This window comes from Saccopteryx bilineata, chromosome 11, assembly GCF_036850765.1.
Source record: "Saccopteryx bilineata isolate mSacBil1 chromosome 11, mSacBil1_pri_phased_curated, whole genome shotgun sequence".
Taxonomy (NCBI): domain Eukaryota; kingdom Metazoa; phylum Chordata; class Mammalia; order Chiroptera; family Emballonuridae; genus Saccopteryx; species Saccopteryx bilineata.
The window spans coordinates 36,151,474-36,173,928 of NC_089500.1; the positions used below are offsets into that span (position 1 = coordinate 36,151,474).

The 22,455-nt window shown below is 39.4% G+C and overlaps 1 protein-coding gene and 1 pseudogene across 5 annotated transcripts in view; one reads left to right on the top strand and one right to left on the bottom strand.

Moving 5' to 3' along the window:
- The first annotated feature begins 16,148 nt into the window (after nt 1-16,148).
- Nucleotides 16,149-22,455, top strand: part of TRAPPC8 (trafficking protein particle complex subunit 8) — an 81,081-nt gene continuing 74,774 nt past the window's right edge. For 3 of the 5 annotated variants that reach the window (XM_066247602.1, XM_066247604.1, XM_066247603.1), the window contains exon 1: nt 16,149-17,356. In XM_066247602.1, coding sequence (XP_066103699.1) covers nt 17,200-17,356 — 157 coding nt within the window. In that variant the 5' untranslated portion in view covers nt 16,149-17,199. The remainder of the gene's footprint in view (nt 17,357-22,455) is intronic. The other 2 variants (XM_066247605.1, XM_066247606.1) reach the window with 2 other exon arrangements.
- Nucleotides 17,685-17,725, bottom strand: LOC136315769 (small nucleolar RNA U3; annotated as a pseudogene).

Here is a 22,455-nt window from a genome sequence, read left to right on the forward strand (position 1 = left end):
AGACATAGGTACTCAACTCATGGACCTTGGTTTTAAAGAGCATTTTATGAATTTGACTCCACAGGCAAGAGAAGTGAAGGCAAAAATTAATGAATGGGACTACATCAGACTAAGAAGTTTTTGCTCAGCAAGATAAACTGATAACAAAATAAACAGAAAGCCAACTAAATGGGAAATGATATTTTCAAACAACAGCTCAGATAAGGGCCTAATATCCAAAATATACAAAGAACTCATAAAACTCAACAACAAACAAACAAACAATCCAATAAAAAAATGGGAAGAGGATATGAACAGACACTTCTTCCAGGAAGAAATACAAATGGCCAACAGATATATGAAAAGATGCTCATCTTCTTTAGCTATTAGAGAAATGCAAATCAAAACGGCAATGAGATACCACCTCACACCTGTTCGATTAGCTATTATTAGCAAGACAGGTATAGCAAATGTTGGAGAGGCTGTGGAGAAAAAGGAACCCTCATCCACTGTTGGTGGGAATGTAAAGTAGTACAACCATTATGGAAGAAAGTATGGTGGTTCCTCAAAAAACTGAAACTAGAACTACCTTATGACCCAGCAATCCCTCTACTGGGTATATACCCCCAAAACTCAGAAACATTGATACATAAAGACACATGCAGCCCCATGTTTATTGCAGCATTGTTCACAGTGGCCAGGACATGGAAACAACCAAAAAGCCCATCAATAGATGACTGGATAAAGAAGATGTGGCACATATACACTATGGAATACTACTCAGCCATAAGAAATGATGACATCGGAACATATACAGCAAAATGGTGGGATCTTGATAACATGATACGAAGCGAAATAAGTAAATCAGAAAAAACCAGGAACTACATTATTCCATACGTAGGTGGGACATAAAAGTGAAACTAAGAGACATTGATAAGAGTGTGGTGGTTACGGGGGGGGGGGAATGGGAGAGGGAAAGGGGGAGGGGGAGGGGCACAAAGAAAACTAGATAGAAGGTGACAGAGGACAATCTGACTTTGGGTGATGGGTATGCAACATAATTGAACGACAAGATAACCTGGACTTGTTACCTTTGAATATATGTATCCTGATTTATTGATGTCACCCCATTAAAAAAATAAAATTATTATAAAAAAAAATTAAAAAAAAACATTACCTAAAGTAACCAAAGTAATTTTTAATGTTGTTAATTTAAGAAATATTTATTGATCGTTGCTATGGGACAAAGTAATTTTAAAACAACAAATCTACAAGACTTAAACAACCTGATTCCAAGACTTACTGTAAACCTATAGTATTTATTCAAATGGTGCAGTACTGGCAAAAGGATAGACATAAAACAATGGAACTGAATAAAAAATGTAGAAATAGACCCTCTCTATATGGTAAATTGAGTTTTTACAAAGGTACTCAATATTCAAATATATTAACGTAAAGTAGTTCATTTTCTTATCACCCTTTTAATGAATTTATGTCCTCGTTTTCATGCCTATATTTGTACCTTTAACCATAAAATCTTACAAAGGGTTAATTTTATTTTATTTTCAAAGAGTTAATTTTATTAAAAGCTTCAAAAATACATTCATTGCTTTGTTAAATTATCCCTATTTATTATATACTTATTTTCTATTTCTTTGGTTTCTGACCTTTTCTGTATTGTTTCCTTCCTATTTTCTTTAGATTTAATGTTAATTTTCCTTTAGCAGCTTTAGGTGAATGCATAAATAGTTGAATTCTGGCAACCCTTTTTATTCTCAAATATTAATTTAAGTCTGTAAATTCCCCCCTAAGCACTACTTAGTTGAGTCCTATAACATTGAAATATATATTTAGCATCTAGTTCAGAATTTTTCTAATTATATTCTCATTTCTTATTTGGCCAAGAGTTATTTAGAAGTAAAATGCTTAATTTTTATGCACTTGTGGATTTTCTAGTGACCTTTCTGTTGTTTATTTCTAGCTCAATTTCTTTGTAGTCAGAGAATATAGTCTTTATAATTGTAATCTTTGACATTTAGTTAGTCTTGATGTATGACCTTACATATGATTAATTTTAATAACTGTTCAATATGTATTTGAAAATGATATGTATTCTGCGGTTGTTGGATATATTATATATTATTTTATGTAACAGTGAGGTCAACTTTATTGTGTTATTCAAATATTAAATATCCTCTGACTTTTTCTGCTTGCTTAATCAATTACTAAAAAGAGTTGTCCATTTTTAAAATTCTTCTAGTTTTAGCTTTATATATTATTAGGCAAATAATTTTATTGTTATTTTATTTTATTTCTTACTTAAATTAAATTTTATTTTAATTAACAATTAACATGAGATCTACCATCTAACAAATTTTTAAGTGTAGGTACAATGTTGTATAGCAGACCTCTAGAACAGGGGTCAGGAACCTATGGCTCACGAGCCAGGTGTGGCTCTTTGGATGGCTGCATCTGGCTTGCAGACAAATCTTTAATAAAAAAATAATAATGTTAAAAATATAAAACATTCTCATGTATTACAATCCATTCATTTCCTACTGCTCATGTTCATGGTTGCAGGTGGCTGGAGCCAATCACAGCTGTCCTCCGGGACAACACCAAATTTTTATTGGATAATGTGTAATGTACGCAGGTCGTTGTATGGCTCTCACGGAATTACACTTTAAAATATATGGCATTCATGGCTCTCTCAGCCAGAAAGGTTCCCGACCCCTGCTCTAGAGCATATTCATCTTGCTGGATTGGAATGTTATGCCCATTGATTTGCAACTTTCCATTTCTTTTTCCTCTCATCCCCTGGCAACCACCATTTCACTCTTTGATTCTATAAATTTGACAATTTTAGATACTTCATGTAAGTGGAGTTATGCAGTATTTGTCTTTCTGTGATTAGCTTATTTTACTTAGCATAATGTTCTCAAGGTCCACCTATGTGTTGCATCATTTACTTCCTCCCCCCTCTCTTACTTCCAATACGTTTACTTCACTAAAACCCGAAGAAAGGAAAAAGGTATACCTGGGACACCAAGCCTGGGAGCACACATTGACAATGCCACAAGCAAGGCCAGGGTGCTGAGGGCTAGCAGCCCCGTCACCATTGCTCCAGCTAAAAGTGCGGTCCAACTTCCCAGGGAACATAGGTAGACAAAAGACTTCATGACAAAAGCCTGTAGACACTAAGGAATATTATAAAAGTGGACAGCCTGCTGCAAAGTGTAGTACAGGTCATAGCATGCTGTCATCCACACCTGGACAGGTGCAACGATGTAATGGACCCTAATAAAGTTATAGATGCTGCTTTTCCATGTGGGAAATAGATCCCAAGGAACAACCACTTGTACAGCAACACAAAGAGGTAGGTGACCCCAGCCTGGATGCACTTTCAGACAGGCCGCTTGTAGGTGAAGTAGGGGAAGTAGGTCTGGCCGAAGCTGTTCCCCATTGAAACAAAGCCATGGCACCAACCTCCCTCCTGGTAGCTCTGTCTTCTGCCCTCCTTATGCCTCTGCCTCTGCGAGGAGCTTATTTTCTTCTTTGTAAAGCCTAGTCATAGTCAATTGTATATATTTATACCACATTTTATTTATCCATTTCTCTGCTAATGGACATTTAGGTTGTTTCCACATTTTGGCTATTTTGAATAGTGCTGTAGTGAAATTGAAGTGCTAATATTTCTTTAGGGTGCTGACTTGAATACTTTTGAATAAATTCCCCAACATAGATTCTATGGTAATTCTATTTTTAATTTTTTTGTGAAACGTTCTATACTGTTTCATATAGTAGCTGCACCATTTTGAATCTCCATCAACAATGAACAAGGGTTCCACTTTTTTCCACATCATTGCCAACACTTGTCTTTTGTTTTTCTGATAATAGCTGTCCTGACAGGTGTGAAATGTTATCTCCTTATGGTTTTGATTTCCATTTTCCTGATGATTTTGTGATGTTGAACATTTTTTTTCAGAACCAGTTGATCATTTGTATTTTTTATTTTTTAAGAAATGTCTATTCTTGTCCTTAGCCTATTTTATTAATTGTTAGCTTCTTTGTTATTGGGCTGTAGTAGTTCTTTTTTTTTATTTTTTATTTTTTATTTATTTATTTTTTACAGAGACAGAGAGTGAGTCAGAGAGAGGGATAGACAGGGACAGAGAGACAGGAACGGAGAGAGATGAGAAGCATCAATCATTAGTTTTTCATTGCACATTGCAACACCTTAGTTGTTCATTGATTGCTCTCTCATATGTGCCTTGACCGTGGGCCTTCAGCAGACTGAGTAACCCCTTGCTGGAGCCAGCGACCTTGGGTTCAAGCTAGTGGGCTTTTTTTGCTCAAACCAGATGAGCCTGAGCTCAAGCTGGAGACCTCGGGGTCTTGAACCTGGGTCCTCTGCATCCCAGTCCAACGCTCTATCCACTGCGCCACTGCCTGGTCAGGCTGTAGGAGTTCTTTATATATTTTGGAGATTAATCTTTTATCAGATATAGAGTTTGAAAATATTTTCTCCCATTCCATATTTTGCCTTTTCGCTTTGTTTTTTTTAACTGTGAAATTTTGTAGTTAAAACTATTTGAAAATAGGCCCTGGCCGGTTGGTTCAGTGGTAGAGCTTCTGCCTGGCGTGCAGGAGTCCCGGGTTTGATACCCAGCTAGGGCACACAGAAGAGCCCATCTGCTTCTCCACCCCTCCCTCTCTCCTTCCTCTCTGTCTCTTTCTTCCTCTCCGGCAGCCAAGGCTTCATTGGAGCAAAGTTTGCCTGGACGCTGAGGATGCTTCTGTGGCCTCTGCCTCAGGCGCTAGAATGGCTCTGATTGCGGCAGAGCGACGCCCCAGATGGGCAGAGCATCGCCCCCTGGTGGGCATGGCGGGTGGATCCCGGTCGGGTGCATGCGGGAGTCTGTCTGACTGCCTCCCCGTTACCAGCTTCAGAAAAATACAAAAAACAAACAAACAAACAAACTATTTGAAAATAATGTCAAAGAAATATCCTTTTTCTGCCTGAATCTCTAAGTGGCTATGCCTGTGAGATGATTTCTCTTCCTCTGTCTTCCACAGTTCTCTCTTATTACTCTCTCTTCCCTACTCTGCTTCTCAATTTTGGGAAAAGATTACCCAGGAGATGTTAATGAAGTAGATCTGTGTCTTGAGCTGAGTATGGTTCAGAACCATGGAGAGCAGCCCACATGGCTCAAACTTCTAACCCTTATGATTTGATTTTGGCAAGTCTTCGTAGGCTCTGATCTAAACCCTTGAGTTTAGAGTGATGCCTAACATATAAAAATTAGTCAATAAATATTTGTTGAATGGAATGAAACAACATGAATTCTCCACAGTGGGATCAAGTTGTGCAGGGCTATGAACACTTTCGTAGCTCTTGATACATTCCACCAAATTACTTTTCAAAAGTAGGACATTAATTTATGCAGCCACCAAGTAAAACTTAATTTTTCTCTTTATATCTTTCACTCATTTATTTTTTATTAAAGTATATTTGACATACAATATTATATTAGTTTCAGGTGTAGAGCATAGTAATTTGACATTTATACTGCTTATGATGTGATCACCAGAGAGATTCTAGTAACCATTTGTCACCATATAGAAGAATCATTATGATAATACTATTTCCCCAAAGCTGTACATTATGTCAATATGACTTATTTTTTATAAATGGTGGTTTGTACCTCCTATTTTCTTTTATTTATTTATTTTTTTGTGACAGAGACAGAGAGAGAAACAGAGAAAGGGACAGATAAGGACAGATAGACAGAAAGGGAGAGAGATGAGAAGCAACAATTCTTCATTGTGGCACCTTAGTAGTTCACTGATTGCTCTCTCATATGTGCCTTGACCAGGGGGCTGCAGCAGATCTAGGGACCCCTTGCTCAAGCCAGCAACCTTGGGGTTTTGAACCTGGTCCTCTGTGTTCTAGTCTGATGCTCTATCCACTGTGTCACCACCTGGTCAGGCTTCCTTCACCCTTTTTAATCATTTCCCCATCCCCCTGCTCTCTGGCAACCATCATATGTTCTCTCTCTCTATGAGTCTGTTTTGTTTTGTTTGTTCATTATTTTAATCCCACATTTAAATGAAATTATACAGTGTTTGCCTTTCTTCTGTCTGACTTATTTCACTAAATATAATATCCTCTAGGTCCAACCATGTTGTCTCAAGTGGCAAGGTTCCATTCTTTTTTTTATGGTTGGGTATTATTCCATTGCATATCTGTAGCACCTCTTCTTTATCCCTTTATCTATCAATGAACACCTAGGCTGCTTCCATACCTTGACTATTGTAAATGATGTTACAGTGAACATAGGGATACATATATCTTTTCAAATTAGCATTTTTGTTTTCTTTGGATAAATACCCAGAAATGGAATTGCTGGGTGATATGACACTTCTATCTTTACTTTTTTGAAGTGTTTTCTGCTTTGATCATTTATCTTATGTGGAACAGATGAGAAAACAAATGATTATGTTACAGTGATATAAATTCTATATTAAGGTATGCTATGAGACGTGTAGAGAAACATCTTATTGTTAGACTTGAAGGCCAGAGAATTCTATCTTATGAGGAGGTAAAATTTGAGCTTAATGTTAAAAGAATAAGTAATCAGGTGAAAAGAGGATGATGCAGAAGTAGTGGTGAGATTAAAAGAAAGTTGTATGTGGTTTTCCTTGCCTGAGCTTCCATAATACTTCTTATTGTATATGACTGTTTGGCACTGACCATTGAAGCAAGGATGGACTCTTAAAAACAACTAATACTTTTATCTGTGTTAAAAAATTGAACCAGGAAAAGCAAGAAAATCATTTACAACATCATGTTGAATTGAGGTTTGGACAATCATATTAAGTATGTGCAAAATGTGTAAAGAGGGAAGTGTATGCGCGTGCACACACGCATGTGAGTGTGTGTAAGAGAAGGAGAAAGATGAAGAGGCATATGAAAAAGCCTGGAGTCCATAACAGAAAAGAGGCTGAAATAAAGAGCATAGTAAGAACCCTGACAGAGGATGGAGCTTTGGTGCTGGCATTTATATTTCTGTTTGTATCAGGCCCAGTTGTTTTTCAGTCTTTGCCCTTGGAGTTTATGAAAAGTCTATATTATAACAATCTCCCCTGTATTATATTTGAGTTATTTTGAGTGAGTCTCAATTTTTCTGCAACTAAAGCCTTAAGGAAAATGTGTTCTAATTGAAGGGAATTGAAAAAAAGATTTAAAAAAAAATTCAAGTGGTTTTTAAAATATTTTATAAATTAAAAAATTTTTTTTAGGTGAGAGGGGAGATAGGGAGGCAGACTCTTGCATGTGCCCCAACCAGGATCCACCCTGCAACCCTCTCTGGGGAAGATGCTTAAGTATGGAGCTATTTTTAGTGCCTGAGGCTGATGCACTCTAAAGTAGCTATCCTCAGTACACAGGGCCACATTCGAACCAATCAATGCACTGGCTTTGGGAGGGGAAGAGGGAGAGAAGGAGGAGAGAGTGGGGAGTAGAAGCAGATGGTCACTTCTACTGTGCACCGTGACTGGGAATCAAACCTGGGAATGTCCATACACCAGGCTGATGCTCTATTTACTGAGCCACTGGTCAGGGCCAAGAAAATACAGATGTTTAAAATACAGTTTTCATATAAATGAAATCATATGTGGTTCTTTGTGACTGGTTTCTTTCACTTAGCATGTTTTCCAGGTTCATTCATATTGTAGCACATATCAGTACTTAATTTCTTGTTATTTACAGATAATATTGTATCGCATGGATATATCACATTTTATTTATTCATTTATCAGTTGATGAACATTTGGATCTTTATACTTTTTGGTTGTTTTGAATAATAGTGTTATGAACATTCATGTAGAAGTTTTTGTATCCTATTTTTCATTCTCTTAGGAGTAAAATTGCTGCATCATATGGTAACTATATTTAAGAGTTTGAGAAATTCTATGATTAACAGTTAAGAAAACAGCTTTTTCCCCAAACTAGCTATACTACTTTACATTCCCACTAGCAGTCTATGAAGGTTTACATTTCTATATGTCATTGTCACACTTGTTATTGTCTTTTTGACTTAGCCATCTTAGTGGGTTAGTGGGTGTAAAGTGGTATTTTATTATGGTTTTGATTTTTGTTTCCCTGATAGTTAATGATATTGAACATCTTTTTAAACTTATTGCCTATTTGTATATCTTTTATTTGTTGATTTTTTTAAAAAGAGAGGGGAAAGGAGAGAGACAGAGACACACACACAGAGAAACATTGATTTCTTGCTCCAGTTACTCATGCCATCATTGGTTGATTCTTGTATGTGCCCTGGCAGAGGATCAACCTGCAACCTCAGTATGTCAGGACAACACTCTAACCAACTGAGCTACCCAGCCAGGGGCTCTATATCTCTTTCCCCCCAGAACCACTTATTCATATTCGTTGCCCATTTTAAAAAAAATGAGAATATTTAAATTTTTATTGGCCAAAGTTTTCCTCTTTTGTGAAATGACTTTCTGTTGCTTACCTATTTTTCACGTTTTGTTAGCCTGTTATGATCTGCATTTTTTGAATCTTGTTTAAGAAACCACTACTTTCTTTGTGAAAGGGAGGCAGTACAGTGTAGTTTTAAAACTGGGACTCAAGAACAGATCATCTGAGTTCAAATAACCTCTTTTACTTAATGGCTCTGTGGCCTAGGGCTATTAAATTAACTTCTTTTCCAGCCCTGGCAGGGTAGCTCGGTTGGTTAGAACGTTATCTCAATATGCCAAGGTTGTGGGTTCGATCCCTGGTGAGGGCACATACAAGAATAAGCCAATGAGTGCATAAATAAGTGTAACAACAAATTGGTGTCTCTCTCTCTCTCTCCCCCCACCCCTCTCTGTATAAAAATCAATCAATAAAAAAAAATTAACCTTTCCTCCTAGGTTCCTCATACATAAAATGGGAATGATATTAATAGTACCTACTTTATAGAGTTATTATGAGGCATAAATGTGTTAGCATATGTAAAATGTTTGAAACCATTCCAGGCATATAATATGCATCAAGTGACTGTATGCTTTTATTATTTGCTTCTTTATTTTACCTGACATGATTTTCTGTATGTTGTGACATAGGAAATAATTGAGGTTTTTTGTTTGTTTGTTTCATAGAGATAATGTTATTAAAGTACAACTTATTGAATAATCTGCCTTTTCTATATTGTTTTGTTTATGTTTCAAGTTGGTCTATCCTGCTGTCTTCTATGCTATTGCATTAACCCATTTGTCTACCCCGTCTTTTAATAACTGTATTATAACTTAAATAGGTCTTGCTTGTTGGTAGAATAAGTCCCTCTACTTTTTTTAACCACCTTCAAAATTACCTTAACTATTCTTAGAAGTTTGTTCTTAAATATGGATGAATTCAGCAGTAGAGCATCAGCCTGGCGTGTAGAAGTCCTGGGTTCAATTCCTGGTCAGGAAACACAGGAGGAATGAACATCTGCTTCTCCACCATTTTCCTTTCTCTCTTTCTCTCTCTCTACTCTCCCTCTCTTCTCCTCCCACAGCCATGGCTCAAACTGTTTGAGCAAGTTGGCCCTAGATGCCGAGGATGGCTCTATGGTCTTGCCTCAGGTGCTAAAATAGCTTGGTGGCTGAGCAACAGAGCAGTGGCCTGGTTGGGCAGAGCATCCATCGCTGGGTAGGGAGCTTGCTGGGTGGATCCCAGTTGGGGCCCAGGCAGGAGTCTATCTCTGCCTCTCCACCTCTCACTTAATATATATAAATATAAATAAATAAATATATATGTATATATTAGAATTAGTTCATCAAATTCTGTAAAATCTCTGTGAGTAATTTTTTTTTTTGTAGTTTTCTGAAGTGAGAAGCAGGGAGGCAGAGAGACAGACTCCTGCATGTGCCTGACCAGGATCCACCTGGCATTCCCACCAGGGGGTTGATGCTTGGCCCATCTGGGGCTTTGTTTTGTTGCAACCAAAGCTATCCTAGCACCTGAAGCAGAGGCCATGCAGCCATCCTCAGCACCCGAGCCAACCTTGCTCCAATGGAGCTGGGGCTGCAGGAGGAGAAGAGAGAGAGAGAGAAAGAGAGAGAGAGAGAGAGAGAGAGAGAGAGAGAAAGGAGAAGGGGAAAGTCGAGAAGCAGATGGGTGCTTCTCATGTGTGCCCTGGCCAGGAATCCAACCTGGGAGTTCCATAGGCTGGGCCGACACTCTATCACTGAGCCAACCGGCCAGAGCCTCTGTGAGTATTTTGATTGGAATTGCACTGAACTTCTAGATTAATTTTGGTGGAATTGATGTTTTTATGGTGTTGCTGCCATTTTCAGTTAGGATTCTTGCACATGTATGTCTAACCAACAAACCCAAATCAAATAATGATGTTTTAGCTATTAGAGAAGTTAAAATTTTGAGTTCTGTTTGCTATATTTTGGAGGGCACTGAAGGGAAGTTGAATAGTCACATAAATATGATGAAAGCATATTATATACTTAGTCCACTATGCCATTTATAAATAAGTTTACTGTAGCCTCTTTTTATCTGTGGTTTTGTTTTTCATGTTTTCAGTTACCTGTGGTCAACTGCAGTAAAAAAATTAAATAGTAAATTCCAGAAATAAACTATTTCTTTCTTTCTTTTTTTTGTTTTTGGTATTTTTCTGAAGTGAGAAGCAAGGAAGCAGAGAGACAGACTCCCGCTTGTGCTCGACCAGGATCCACCTGGCAAGCCCACTAGGGGGTGATGCTCAGCCCATCTAGGGCATTGCTCCATTGCAACCGGAGCCATTCTAGTGCCTGAAGCAGAGGCCCGGAGCCATCCTCAGCACCCAGGCCAACTTTGCTCCAATGGAGCCTTGGCTGCGGAGGAGGAAGAGAGAGATAGAGATAAAGGAGAGGGGGAAGGGTGGAGAAGCAGATGGGTGCTTCTCCTGTGTGCCTTAGCTGAGAATTGAACCTGGGATTTTCACATGTTGGGCCGATGCTCTACCACTGAGCCAACCGGCCAGGGCTCCTTCTTAAGTTTTAAGTTGTGTCCTGTTATGAGTAGTGTGATAAAACCTCTCTCTGTCTCACTCCATCTTGCTTGGGACTTCAGTCATCCTTTTGTTCAGCATTAGTCACTTAGTAGCCATCTTGGCTATCAGATTGACTGTCTTGGTATTTCAGTGCTGTGTTCAAGTAGCCCTTATAGTGACATAAAGATATGTCTCATGCCTATGTCATTCACTTCACTTCATCTCATCACACAGCACTGTATTTTCTCATATCATCAAAAGAAAAAGGTGAGTAGAGTACAATAAAATATTTTGAGAGAGACCACATTTCCATTAACTTGTATTAGTATATTGTTATAATTGTCTAGTTTGTTATTAGTTACTATTGTTAACCTCTTAGTGTGCCTAATTTATAAATTAAACTTTATCATAGGTATGTATGTATAGGAAAAAACATAGTTTATATAGAAGTCAGTACAACTATGGTTTCAGGCTTCCACTGGGATTCTTGGAACATATCTATGGCTGATAAGGGGGACTAGTGTAGTTTTCTTTCTTCCTTTTGAAATCCTACAATTTTTCTATCTTTTTTATTCTCTAGCTGCTTTTAGAGAAAGCTGGAAAAGTATTAAACAAAAACAGTGATAATGGATATCTTTGTCTCATTGTTATTTTACCACACTGCCTTATTGTAGCTTCATAGTAAGATTGTACTTAGTGTAAGTCCTTCAGTTTTTTTTTCCAGTTTTGTTCTTTTTAAAGACTGTTTTGGTTATTCTAGCTTTTGATATAGATTTTAGGATCAGTTTATCAAATTCTACAAAGAAGAAAGCTGGGATTTTAATCTGAATCTGTTGATGAATTTGGAGAGTGTTGCCATCTTAAGGATATTGTCTTCTGATCCATACACATGAGATGTCATTCCATTTGGTTAGGTGTTTAAAATATTTTTTTGCAAATTGTATATATATATGTCAACTTGCATAGCTAGTTACAAAGAAGTACATAGCTCAGGGCACACAGGAGAAGCGCCAATCTGCTTCTTCACCTTTCTCCCTCTCCTTTGTCTCTATCTCTCTCTTTCCCTCCCACAACCAAGGCTCCATTGGAGCAAAGTTGGCCCGGGCACTGAGGATGGCTCCATGACCTCCGCCTCAGGCGCTAGAATGGCTCTGGTTGCAAAGAAACAACGCCCCAGATGGGTTGAGCATCGCCTCCTGGTGGGCATGCCGGGTGGATCCCGGTTGGGTACATGCGGGAGTCTGTCTGCTGCTCCCCACTTCTTACTTCAGAAAAATACAAAAAAAAAAAAAAAAAAGGATATAGCTTCTGGGGACTGTTTAGCAGCTATAACTATTCCTTTTTATGTAGATAAAATCATTTTAATGTGTTAGAATTAAAAACATTTATAAAGAAATACTCATTAAAAAATACTTGTTGCCCTAAGATATTTCTGAAACCAGAAGAAACAAATAAATAAAAACAAATTATAGTTAATAAACTGATGAAGTGTAATGAAAAGTGCTTGAGATTGGAAGTCAGAAAATTGGGAAGATTTACTAGCTGTGTGCCTAATCAGGAAAATTATTTTACCTTTCTAGGACTGTTTTCTCACATATAAAATGATATTGTAATTTTTCTTAAACAGGAAATCATGGGTCTAGTCTACCAATCTATAATATGGCATGCAACTGAATTTTAGACTTAATCTTGAGAATAAAACATTTACAAAATTGAAGTTGAGATGTTTAATATTTCCATGCACTTCCCCCCATCTAGAAGCATAAAGGAGAAAATATTTATATAAGATTTTTAGTTTTTGGAGAAAGATTAAATTAAAGAAAGATGTATATAGAGCTTTAAATGCCTATAATAAGTTTAAAATAGAATTATGAGCTCTAGGGTGCAAAATTGTGGTTATGGTTTACTTTTAAAATAATTAAGAAATGGATGCCATCTGTTGATGTCAGAACATTAATGTTAATAAGTTATCTTAAAGCATCCATTGCAGCAGCGGTCCCCAACCTTTTTTGGGCTACAGACCGGTTTAATGTCAGAAAATATTTTAACGGAATGGCCTTTAGGGTGGGACAGATAAATGTATCACGTGACCGAGACAAGCGTCAAGAGTGAGTCTTAGATGAATGTAACAGAGGGAATCTGGTCATTTTTTAAAAATAAAACATCGTTCAGACTTAAATATAAATAAAACGGAAATAATGTAAGTTATTTATTCTTCATCTGCGGACTGGTACCAAATGGCCCATGGACTGGTACTGGTCCGCAGCCCGGGGGTTGGGGACCACTGCATTACAGTAAATAAAATAAAAAGTGTGGGCCAGTATGCAGATTATATATTTAAAGCTTTCTTAATTTTTAAAAAAAGTAGCGTGACATAAAATTTTTAGCTTAAGACACTTTTTATGTGCAAATTTTCTGGGCATCCCCTGACTTTCAATGCCCTGATATACAGGTAGTAGGTATCTCCTTTGTGAAGATGATGTACTGAGTAATTAGAATTGTTTTCATCGGATTTTAAAGCCAGTACTCAATAGCACCATCTGCTGTTAACGTAGTGAAATTTAGCAATAATGGAAAGACTCAGATCTTGTCACAATCAAACAAATATAAGAAATATTCTAATCCCAACTTTCTAAGCTTATGGATAAAGTCTGCAAGGCTCAGAAAAGATAATTAACTTGTTAAAAGTCACAGAAAAGATAAGTAACTTGTTAAAATTCATAAATTTCTTGCTACAACGATATATACAACTGTAAACTAAAATTTCTCTAGGTGTTTTCAAAGCAAGGAAACATATGGAAAAGCAATTTATCCTGATGATCAAGTCTCTAGGGTTAAAAACAGAGCTGGCTCTGTTTATGGCGCCATCTGATTATCTTTGGGGAAGTTATTACTGCTTTCTGCTTCCATTTCCACATCTGAAAGTCTGTGACACGTGCTTTTCAGGGTTTGTGGGAGAAATGGAAGTAGTAGACAGTATATGTAAAGTATCATGCTTGACATATGGTGATCAGTAATAGTAACATTTTTATTCACAAGTGGTAGAACTGCTTTTGAATCCAGATGTTTCTGATTTCTATATTCGTGTTCTTTAAACCTGACCACACTGGCCATAGGAAGAGACTGGCCATATTATACATACAAAACAAAATGATTCATGAACATTTGATAACACAGTATATCAAAATATAAGCCCACTGGCATAAGTTCTATGGGATTCTTTGGTTTGGGGGGAAGAAGGAAGCTGGGTCTCATCTTCAGTACTTGGAAAATAGGTCCTTAATTTCTTTTCTTATTATTTTTTGTCCAGCAAGCATCCTTTCTTATAGTGATAGATTCTGTCCTCCTGTCCTTGAGGGTATGCATATAGCCAAGGTCTGGCCGTTCATAGCACCTCATTTTTCCTGGACAAAGTGAATGGTTCAGAGGACATGTGATATAAAAGAGCCAGTGTCTGGAGCAGTCAGAGAAATTGGAGAGAAATAAAAATAGATTTTTACAGTGAAGTCACTCACTGGAAACACTGTGTGGATGTGGTGTTAGATTGTACAGTCAATGCAGAAGACAAAAATCCATTTAAGCTCAGTCATAAAAAGGAATGAAGTAACGACTCATGTTACTTCATGAGTACTTCATGAGCCTTGAACACATTATGCTAAGTGAAAGAGATCAAACACAAAGTCACATACTGTATGATTCTATTTATATGAAATGCTCAGAATAGGTAAATCTACAGAGACAGTAAATTAGTGATTTCTAGGGGCTGGAAGTAGTGTGGGGTGGAGAGTGACTGGTAATTGGTACCAGGCTTCTTTGGTGGTGATGAAATGTTCTGGAATTAGGCAGTAATAACGGTTGTAAAACTTCTGAATAGACTAAAAGCCACTGAATTGTATGCTTTAAAGGGGTGAATTTTATGGCATGTCAATTATATCTCAAAAATCCATTTAAGCTAAATTGCCCTTGAAAGTCTTTTTTTTTTTTTTTCTGAAGTTGGAAACGGGGATGCAGTCAGACAGACTCCCGCATGCGCCCAACCGGGATCCACCCGACACGCCCACCAGGGGGCGATGCTCTGCCCATCTGGGTCGTTGCTCTGTTGCATCCAGAGCCATTCTAGCGCCTGAGGCAGAAGCCACAGAGCCATCCTCAGCGCCTGGGCCAACTTTGCTCCAATGGAGCCTTGGCTGCGGGAGAGGAAGAGAGAGACAGAGAGGAAGGAGAGGGGGAGGGGTGGAGAAGCAGATGGGCGCTTCCCCTGTGTGCCCTGGCCGGATACCCGGGACTCCTGCATGCCAGGCCGACGCTCTACCACTGAGACAACTGGTCAGGGCCGAAAGTCCTTCTTAAAGATTATAAGATGGCTAGTTTTTACCTTTAAAGTAAAAAAAAAATTGACTTTTAAAATTTTGAGTTGAGTACTATATAAAGTAGTATGCTTGCATTTAGAAATCCTGTTACCAAAAAATATATATAACTCGAGTCATACTCAGTTGTATGAGATTTTTGCATTATAAAATGCAAGGGATTGACAATAGAGGTATTCAAGAGGGAATATAGGTTGCCCTGGGGATACAAGAAAAATTCCCAAGAGGTCCTCAGGCACAGATAATTTTAAGAAAATTAATTTCCAGGTCATCAACATGCAGATATAGTCTTTTCTAAATTGATCTGTGGCTAAAGCTGCCACATCATTATGTCCTATAGTCCTTTCCTACTTCCCATTTCTCAGTTAACGGAAGAAAGCCATACATCTCACCTGTCACAAATTCTTAACCATTGTAAAAACCTCACGGTGCCAAACAATCCGACAGTTTGAGTTACTGATGTTGGGAAAATCTTTGCATCAGGCACCACAAACCATGATAGAGCCTTGCATTTTTCCTTGCCTTATATTTTTGGCGTATAATGCAGAAGAAATTCAAACAATTTGAGTGACACCTTAGTAAAATTCATCTCATTCACTTCTACTTATTTAGAGGAACAATCTATAAAAATGAAATCTAGAAATGGAAGCTAGTTCAGGACTCCATAGGTACATAATTACTGGCTTCTTGCACCTCCATCACTTTGAAGGAAACTGGAGCAGAGGGTAAAAAGGAAGTGGCTGCGGACAAACGACTCGGACGTTAGCAGGCACACCCTTTCCCTACGACCAACAAAAACGCAGCAGCTTAGGCGGTTCCCTAACACTCGTGTTAACTGCAGGACACACAGAAAGCGCACATTTCTGTTCATTGGTTGAGTCCACATTCCTGATAATGTTTCTAAAGGGCATTCGAAGTTGAAACGATGTATGGCCTGTTCAGGTCAGCTCCAGAGGAACCCCAAGCACCAGGGCTGGTGTGTGTACCCGGGGGCGGAGAGTCAGTGCCCTCTCCAGTGAGCCAGCGTTCCTCGCTCCTCCATCAGGAGCACAGGAAGGACAGGGCCGGCGAGCAGGCAGAAAGCAGAACGAACAGTTACGTCACTTGCTCACCGATTCCCTGAGAACCTTTGTGGGTTCCAAAGAGGCTGAGTCAGCGTGGAAGGCGAGGGGACACGCCTATACCACTGTTACAGTATTGATCTTGCGTGCGAGCCTTTCAGGTTACACTCTGAAACGCCAAACGTAACGCCGCGTGCCCCCTGTCCTGGCTCCGCCTACCGCATTCGTAGCCCTGCCCTAGCCCCGCCTCCTGAGAGGGGCCATTCGTCGCACAACTTCCGGCGCTGACCTCCCAACAGGCTTCCGTCGCTCTTTACTTCCCTCTCCTATGCTCTCTTTCTCCGCCCCTATCGCCTCCTTTAACACCGTCACGTGAGGGGCGAGCGCGGGCACTGCCGGTCCTAGTACTGCCGGTGGGTCAGGGTTCGGCCTCAACATGGCGGTTCCGGTCAGGCAGTGACCAAGGTTTGGCCGTCGGAAGGATTAACCGGGGATTGTCGGGGTCTCCACCTGATAGGTGGAATGTGAGGACGCCGTGGCGAGCGCAGAGGAGCGGCGGTGACCCGGCGGGGACGGTGGTGTGTGCCCCGGAGTCGAGGCGACGGAGTCTGTTCCGTGTATTGGTCTCGAGGCTTCATCGCGGGGCCCCGCCCGGCCGGGCTAGGCCGGCGGGCGGCGGCAGTAGCTGCTGCAGCCGCAGGATCAGCTTCAGCGAGTGGGCCGGCGGGCGGGCGCCGCCGCTCCTCGGCCTCGGCGATGGCCCAGTGTGTACAGTCGGTGCAAGAGCTCATCCCGGACTCCTTCGTCCCGTGTGTCGCCGCTCTATGCAGCGACGAAGCCGAGCGGCTCACTCGTCTCAATCACCTTAGCTTCGCCGAGTTGCTTAGGCCCTTCTCTCGCCTCACTTCCGAGGGTATGTGGTCTTCTTCTCTCTGTCGGTGGGCGTCCGCAAGCCGGGGTCGGGAGGGTCAGGAGGGGGCGGGCTGGGGAGACAGCCGCGATGTTTACGTTCCGGAGCGGGCGGAGTGTCGTCCGGGGCCGGGGCGGCGCGGAGTCCCCGGCGGCGGCTGGTGGAGGAGGGGCCAGGAGTGCGGTTGTCAAGAGAGCGGGGTCCTGCTCTCCAGTTTCTTCCCGTTTTCCTCCCACCTCCGAACAAGCCGGACTGTCAGGGAATCACTGTATAGAAAGTCGTGAGCCCCAGAGAAGGACGAAGAGACTATTCTCTCCGGCCGCAGGGAGGGAAGTAACAAACTATAGAAATGATCCCTGAAAGTATAGTCTTGGGAGGGAAGTAGAAAGGTGTCTGACAGGTAAGGATAGGAAGATGCTGCCTGTTGGAACGGTGAGGTCTTGGGAAAGAAAACGAATCATTATCCCCTACGTGTAAAACTGGGCTTTTCGGAGTTTTGAACATTCCATTCTTCCAGCAACGAGGCTCATCTTTTTCTAAGCTTCTGTTTATTCTACATTTTTCTTTGAAAATTTAAATATTTCCCGGGATATATAATATTTTACTAATCTCTCAAGAATATGAAAAGTATTATAGGAATAATGAAACTTGAAACACCCTTTGCCTAGTGGATGAGGAAGTAAGAACAAGTTGTTAATTTAATCTAGGTGGAGTTATCTAGATTTATAGGGAAGGAAATGTCCTGAAGTTTGATTTTTCAGATAAAAGTTAATCAACAGTAGAAATGTGTCCTTTACTGAGGAGCTACGTGTTATTTTCTAGCTTTAGAATTTTTATTAGGAAAAAATAGGTGTAATAAGACTCCAAATATGATTTAACCAATGGCTTTGCAAACAGAACATAGCAAAACACGGTAAACGTTTTTATTCAGGTCTGTGTAAAATTGAAGGGTTTCAATAAAGCTGTGTCAACTGAACGACTATGATGTTTATTTGCTTCTGATGACGGCTGCACAAAAACGGTGCTGTGCCATACATTCATGTATTTACATGCCACAGGTGTGTGTTCTTTGGGAGAACAGTGCCATTACAAGTTCATTTTAGTACCTAAAGGAGAGTGAAAGCTGTCCAGAAAACCGTAGTTTGGAAACACTTGAATTTTCTTCATCCTGTACCATAGGCAGCTCTTCCAGTGTTGTACTGAGTGGGTAAGAACAGCTCAGTGCCCTACATTCCTAAGTTTTTTGAGAGACGTGTGTGCTCTTTTCCTCCTTTGTTAATAAATAATAATGCTAATACCTGATACCTGTTTGATGTAGTTTTGCTCTTCTAGTCCTTATTGAAGTCAATGAGGTAGATAGTGTTATTATCATTTTATATATATTTGAGGACGTTGAGTCAAAGAGATGTTAACTGGTCCAGTCTTAACATGTGGGAAAGATTTAAAAACAGGCCATGTGACTCAAGATGGGTATTCTTAAGTCATTTTATCTTCTGGGGATATTTAGAATTATTCACACTAGGCAGGAGCGCTATCCAACAGAAATATTAGTCACGAATATAATATTAAATTATTTAGTGGTCACATGATAAACATGAGAAAAGAAACCGGTGAAATTAGCTTTAATGACTGATAGATAACCCAGTTATTTCCAAAATGTTGTCATTTCAATATGTAAGCAATATAAAAAAGTCTTAATGAGATATTTTACATTTTTTGCTAAGTTTTGAAATTTGGTGTGCTTTTGCACTTACATTACATATCAAGTTGAACTAGACATATACTGTTTACAAAAATTAGGGGATATTATGAAATAATATGAAGCGATAAAATGTCCCCTAATTTTTGTGAGCAGTGTATTTCAAGTGTACAGTAGCACATGTGGCTGGTGCTTCCTGTATTGGACAGTGCAGTGACTAGAGGCTCAAGTCAGTATTCTAATTTCCTTCTGTAGACTGAAAGATTCAGGAAAGGAATATAATGAATTGGACTTGTATGGCTAGATAGTTTGTGGAAAGACAGAGCTCCCTGTTGAAGGATGAGGTTAGAATAGTATGGGCAAAAGGTGTAAATTGTGAATTCTGAGTGGTTGTGGAACAGTGAGGAAACTACTGTAAAAGAGAAGATGCCTACCTAGATAAGGGAGGATCTTGAAGTCTAGGTGGGGAATTTTGGGTTTCATATCAGGAATGGTAAATGTATGGCAGTTTTAGATTCTTGGGTATGAAATTGTGGGAGAGGTAAAATAAAAATTTTAGAGTTTAAGATGATTAGGACATGGACTATGGGTAGTGGCATTAGAGATTAGGCAAAAAGGACTTTTGCTGGTGGGTAGCTTTTGGGCTCTTTATCCTTCAGAAAGGCTGATTTTTGTCTCAAGCATGGTGATTCCTCAAATTATGTTAAGACTTAAAGAACTTATATTTATTGTTTCAACACAGATTTGTGATTTCAGTAATACTTGAGAAATTTCCACAGATCATCTGTTTCAAAGAGTAGTGGTATTGTTAATCAAACCTTAATGTTTTTGCTGTTACAGTGATAGTTCTTTGATAATTCTAAACTGTTTCAGCATACCATTTAGAAATAAGATTTAAGAAAAGTTCTCTTAAACATTAACTTTTGAAAGTACTTGGCTTTCATTTTTGAGAGTGTCTATTTTAAATTTTACTGTAAAATACTTTTAAGGGATTAAAATGATAAGAATAAAATCTAGTTTTTATGTAAATCTTGAATATTTTCTGAATGAGCTATCAAAAGTGGCAAATTAGACAAGGAAATTACCTTTAAAGGATACTTAATGTCCCTAGTTTTAAGTTTTTTTTTTAAAGTTAGAAATATTTTGTCAATGTTAACTACTATGTTTGTGTAACTAGGTAAATAATCTCCAAGTTTTTCAAGTACTGAACTTCGAATAAAATTTTTCAGTTTTTCAAAATTTAGATATATATTTTGTGTCATTTTTGTGCAAGTTTATTTTTAGCAGTTGAGATTATTTTTTATAAAGTTTTGAGTGCTGGTAAAAACATAAAAGATACTTCATTTTTCAAAATATATTTTCTAGAACACCAGATGTGTTATATGCTCCCTAAAAATGAATTCTGTGGTCAAGTAAGTTTGCTTAGTATAGCATGTGTTTGGCAGAATCACTTTGTCATTTAACATATGAAAATGGGATGATTTATTATGAAAAGGCTGTTTAATAACTTTCCCAAAGTTATTTGAACGTGGAACCAATTTTTCAGAAATAACCCTTTTCTTGAGGAAACAGTATTTCATGGAACAGCACATTCTGGGAAATACTATTTCATAATAGAGTGTTCAAGATATATCTGATATGCTATATGGTAACCTATAGAGGTAATGTAATGGTATATTTGAATTTTATTTTGAAATTGAAATGTTCTATGTTATATGGTTACCTTTTGTGCTGTTGGAATTTTAATGAAGCCTTAATGTAATTGTTTAGTTCTGAAGTTTTTGAATTTTTTGTGTGTGATTTTTGAGCATTTTTCTTAATCATATATACTTAGCATGTACTTAGCTCTTACATTAGGTTGGTTTTTGTGATTCTCCAGTGTATTACTTATTCTGTTGTATAACGCATAACCCCAAAACTTAGCACCTTAAAAGCAAAAGCACTTATTAATCTCTCAGTTTTTCAGGAATCTGGGAGTGGCTCAGCTGGATGTTTCTGGCTCAGGGTCTCTGGGAGCTGTCACCAAGAGCTACCGACTGTCATCTGGGGCCTGAGGATCCTCTTCCCAGCTCTCTCAGATGGTTGTTGGAAAGTCTCACTTCCTCACTGGATGTTGACCTGAGACCTCAGTTCTGTGTCATGTGGGCCTTTCCATAGGCTCCTGACTATCCCCATGGCATGGCAGTTAGCTTTCTTCCAGGGGGAGTGATTAGAGAGAGAACCCAGGTTGAAAGCTGTACTCTTATAACCTTACCTCAGAAGTGATATACCATTGCTCTTGCTGTGTCCTGTTGGTCACACATACCAACCCCGGGATATGGGAAGGGACTACACAAGAGTGTGTATAATGGCCCTGGCCGGTTGGCTCAGTGGTAGAGCGTCGGCCTGGCATGCAGAAGTCCTGGGTTTGATTCCCGGCCAGGGCACACAGGAGAAGCGCCCATCTGCTTCTTCCCCCTTCCCCCTCTCCTTCCTCTCTGTCTCTCTCTTCCCCTCTCGCAGTGAGGCTCCATTGGAGCAAGGCTGGCCCAGGCCCTGGGGATGGCTCCATGGCCTCTGCCTCAGGCACTAGAGTGGCTCTGGTTGCAACAGAGCGACGCTCCGGATGGGCAGAGCATCGCCCCCTGGTGGGCATGCCAGGTGGATCCCGGTCGGGCGCATGCAGGAATCTGTCTGACTGCCTCCCCGTTTCCAGCTTCAGAAAAATACAAAAAAAAAAAAAAAAAAAAAAAAGAGTGTGTATAACAGGAAATATCGGGATCCCTGGGGGCCATTTCAGAGGCTGGCTACCACACCTATTAACTCATTTCTGGATTTATTAGGACTACCTAACTGATAAGGCCATTCTGAATATAAGACCCAACTAGAGAGTATACTTTTTGTGTTAATACTTATGAATACTAAAAGATAACTACCCAATTAAAACTTTTCTTTTGGGGACCCTTGCATTTGAATGTAGCCTTTGTCATCCTTGGCAGGAGATTAATAGATGTATGGGTATTTTTTTTTTGAAAGAGAGAGAGAGAGAGACAGACAGACAGACAGACAGGAAGGAGGAGAGGTGAGAAGCATCAACTCGGAGTTGCTTTTTTTTTTTTTAATCTTTTTTGAAAAATTATTTTTATTTATTTTATTTTTTTACAGAGACAGAGAGTCAGAGTGAGGGACAGACAGACAGGAACGGAGAGATGAGAAGCATCAATCATTAGTTTTTCGTTGTGCATTGTGACACCTTAGTTGTTCATTGATTGCTTTCTCATATGTGCCTTGACCATGGGCCTTCAGCAGACCGAGTAACCCCCCTTGCTTGAGCCAGCGACCTTGGGTCCAAGCTGGTGAATTTTTGCTCCAACCAGATGAGCCCACGCTCAAGCTGGCGACCTCGGGGTCTCAAACCTGGGTC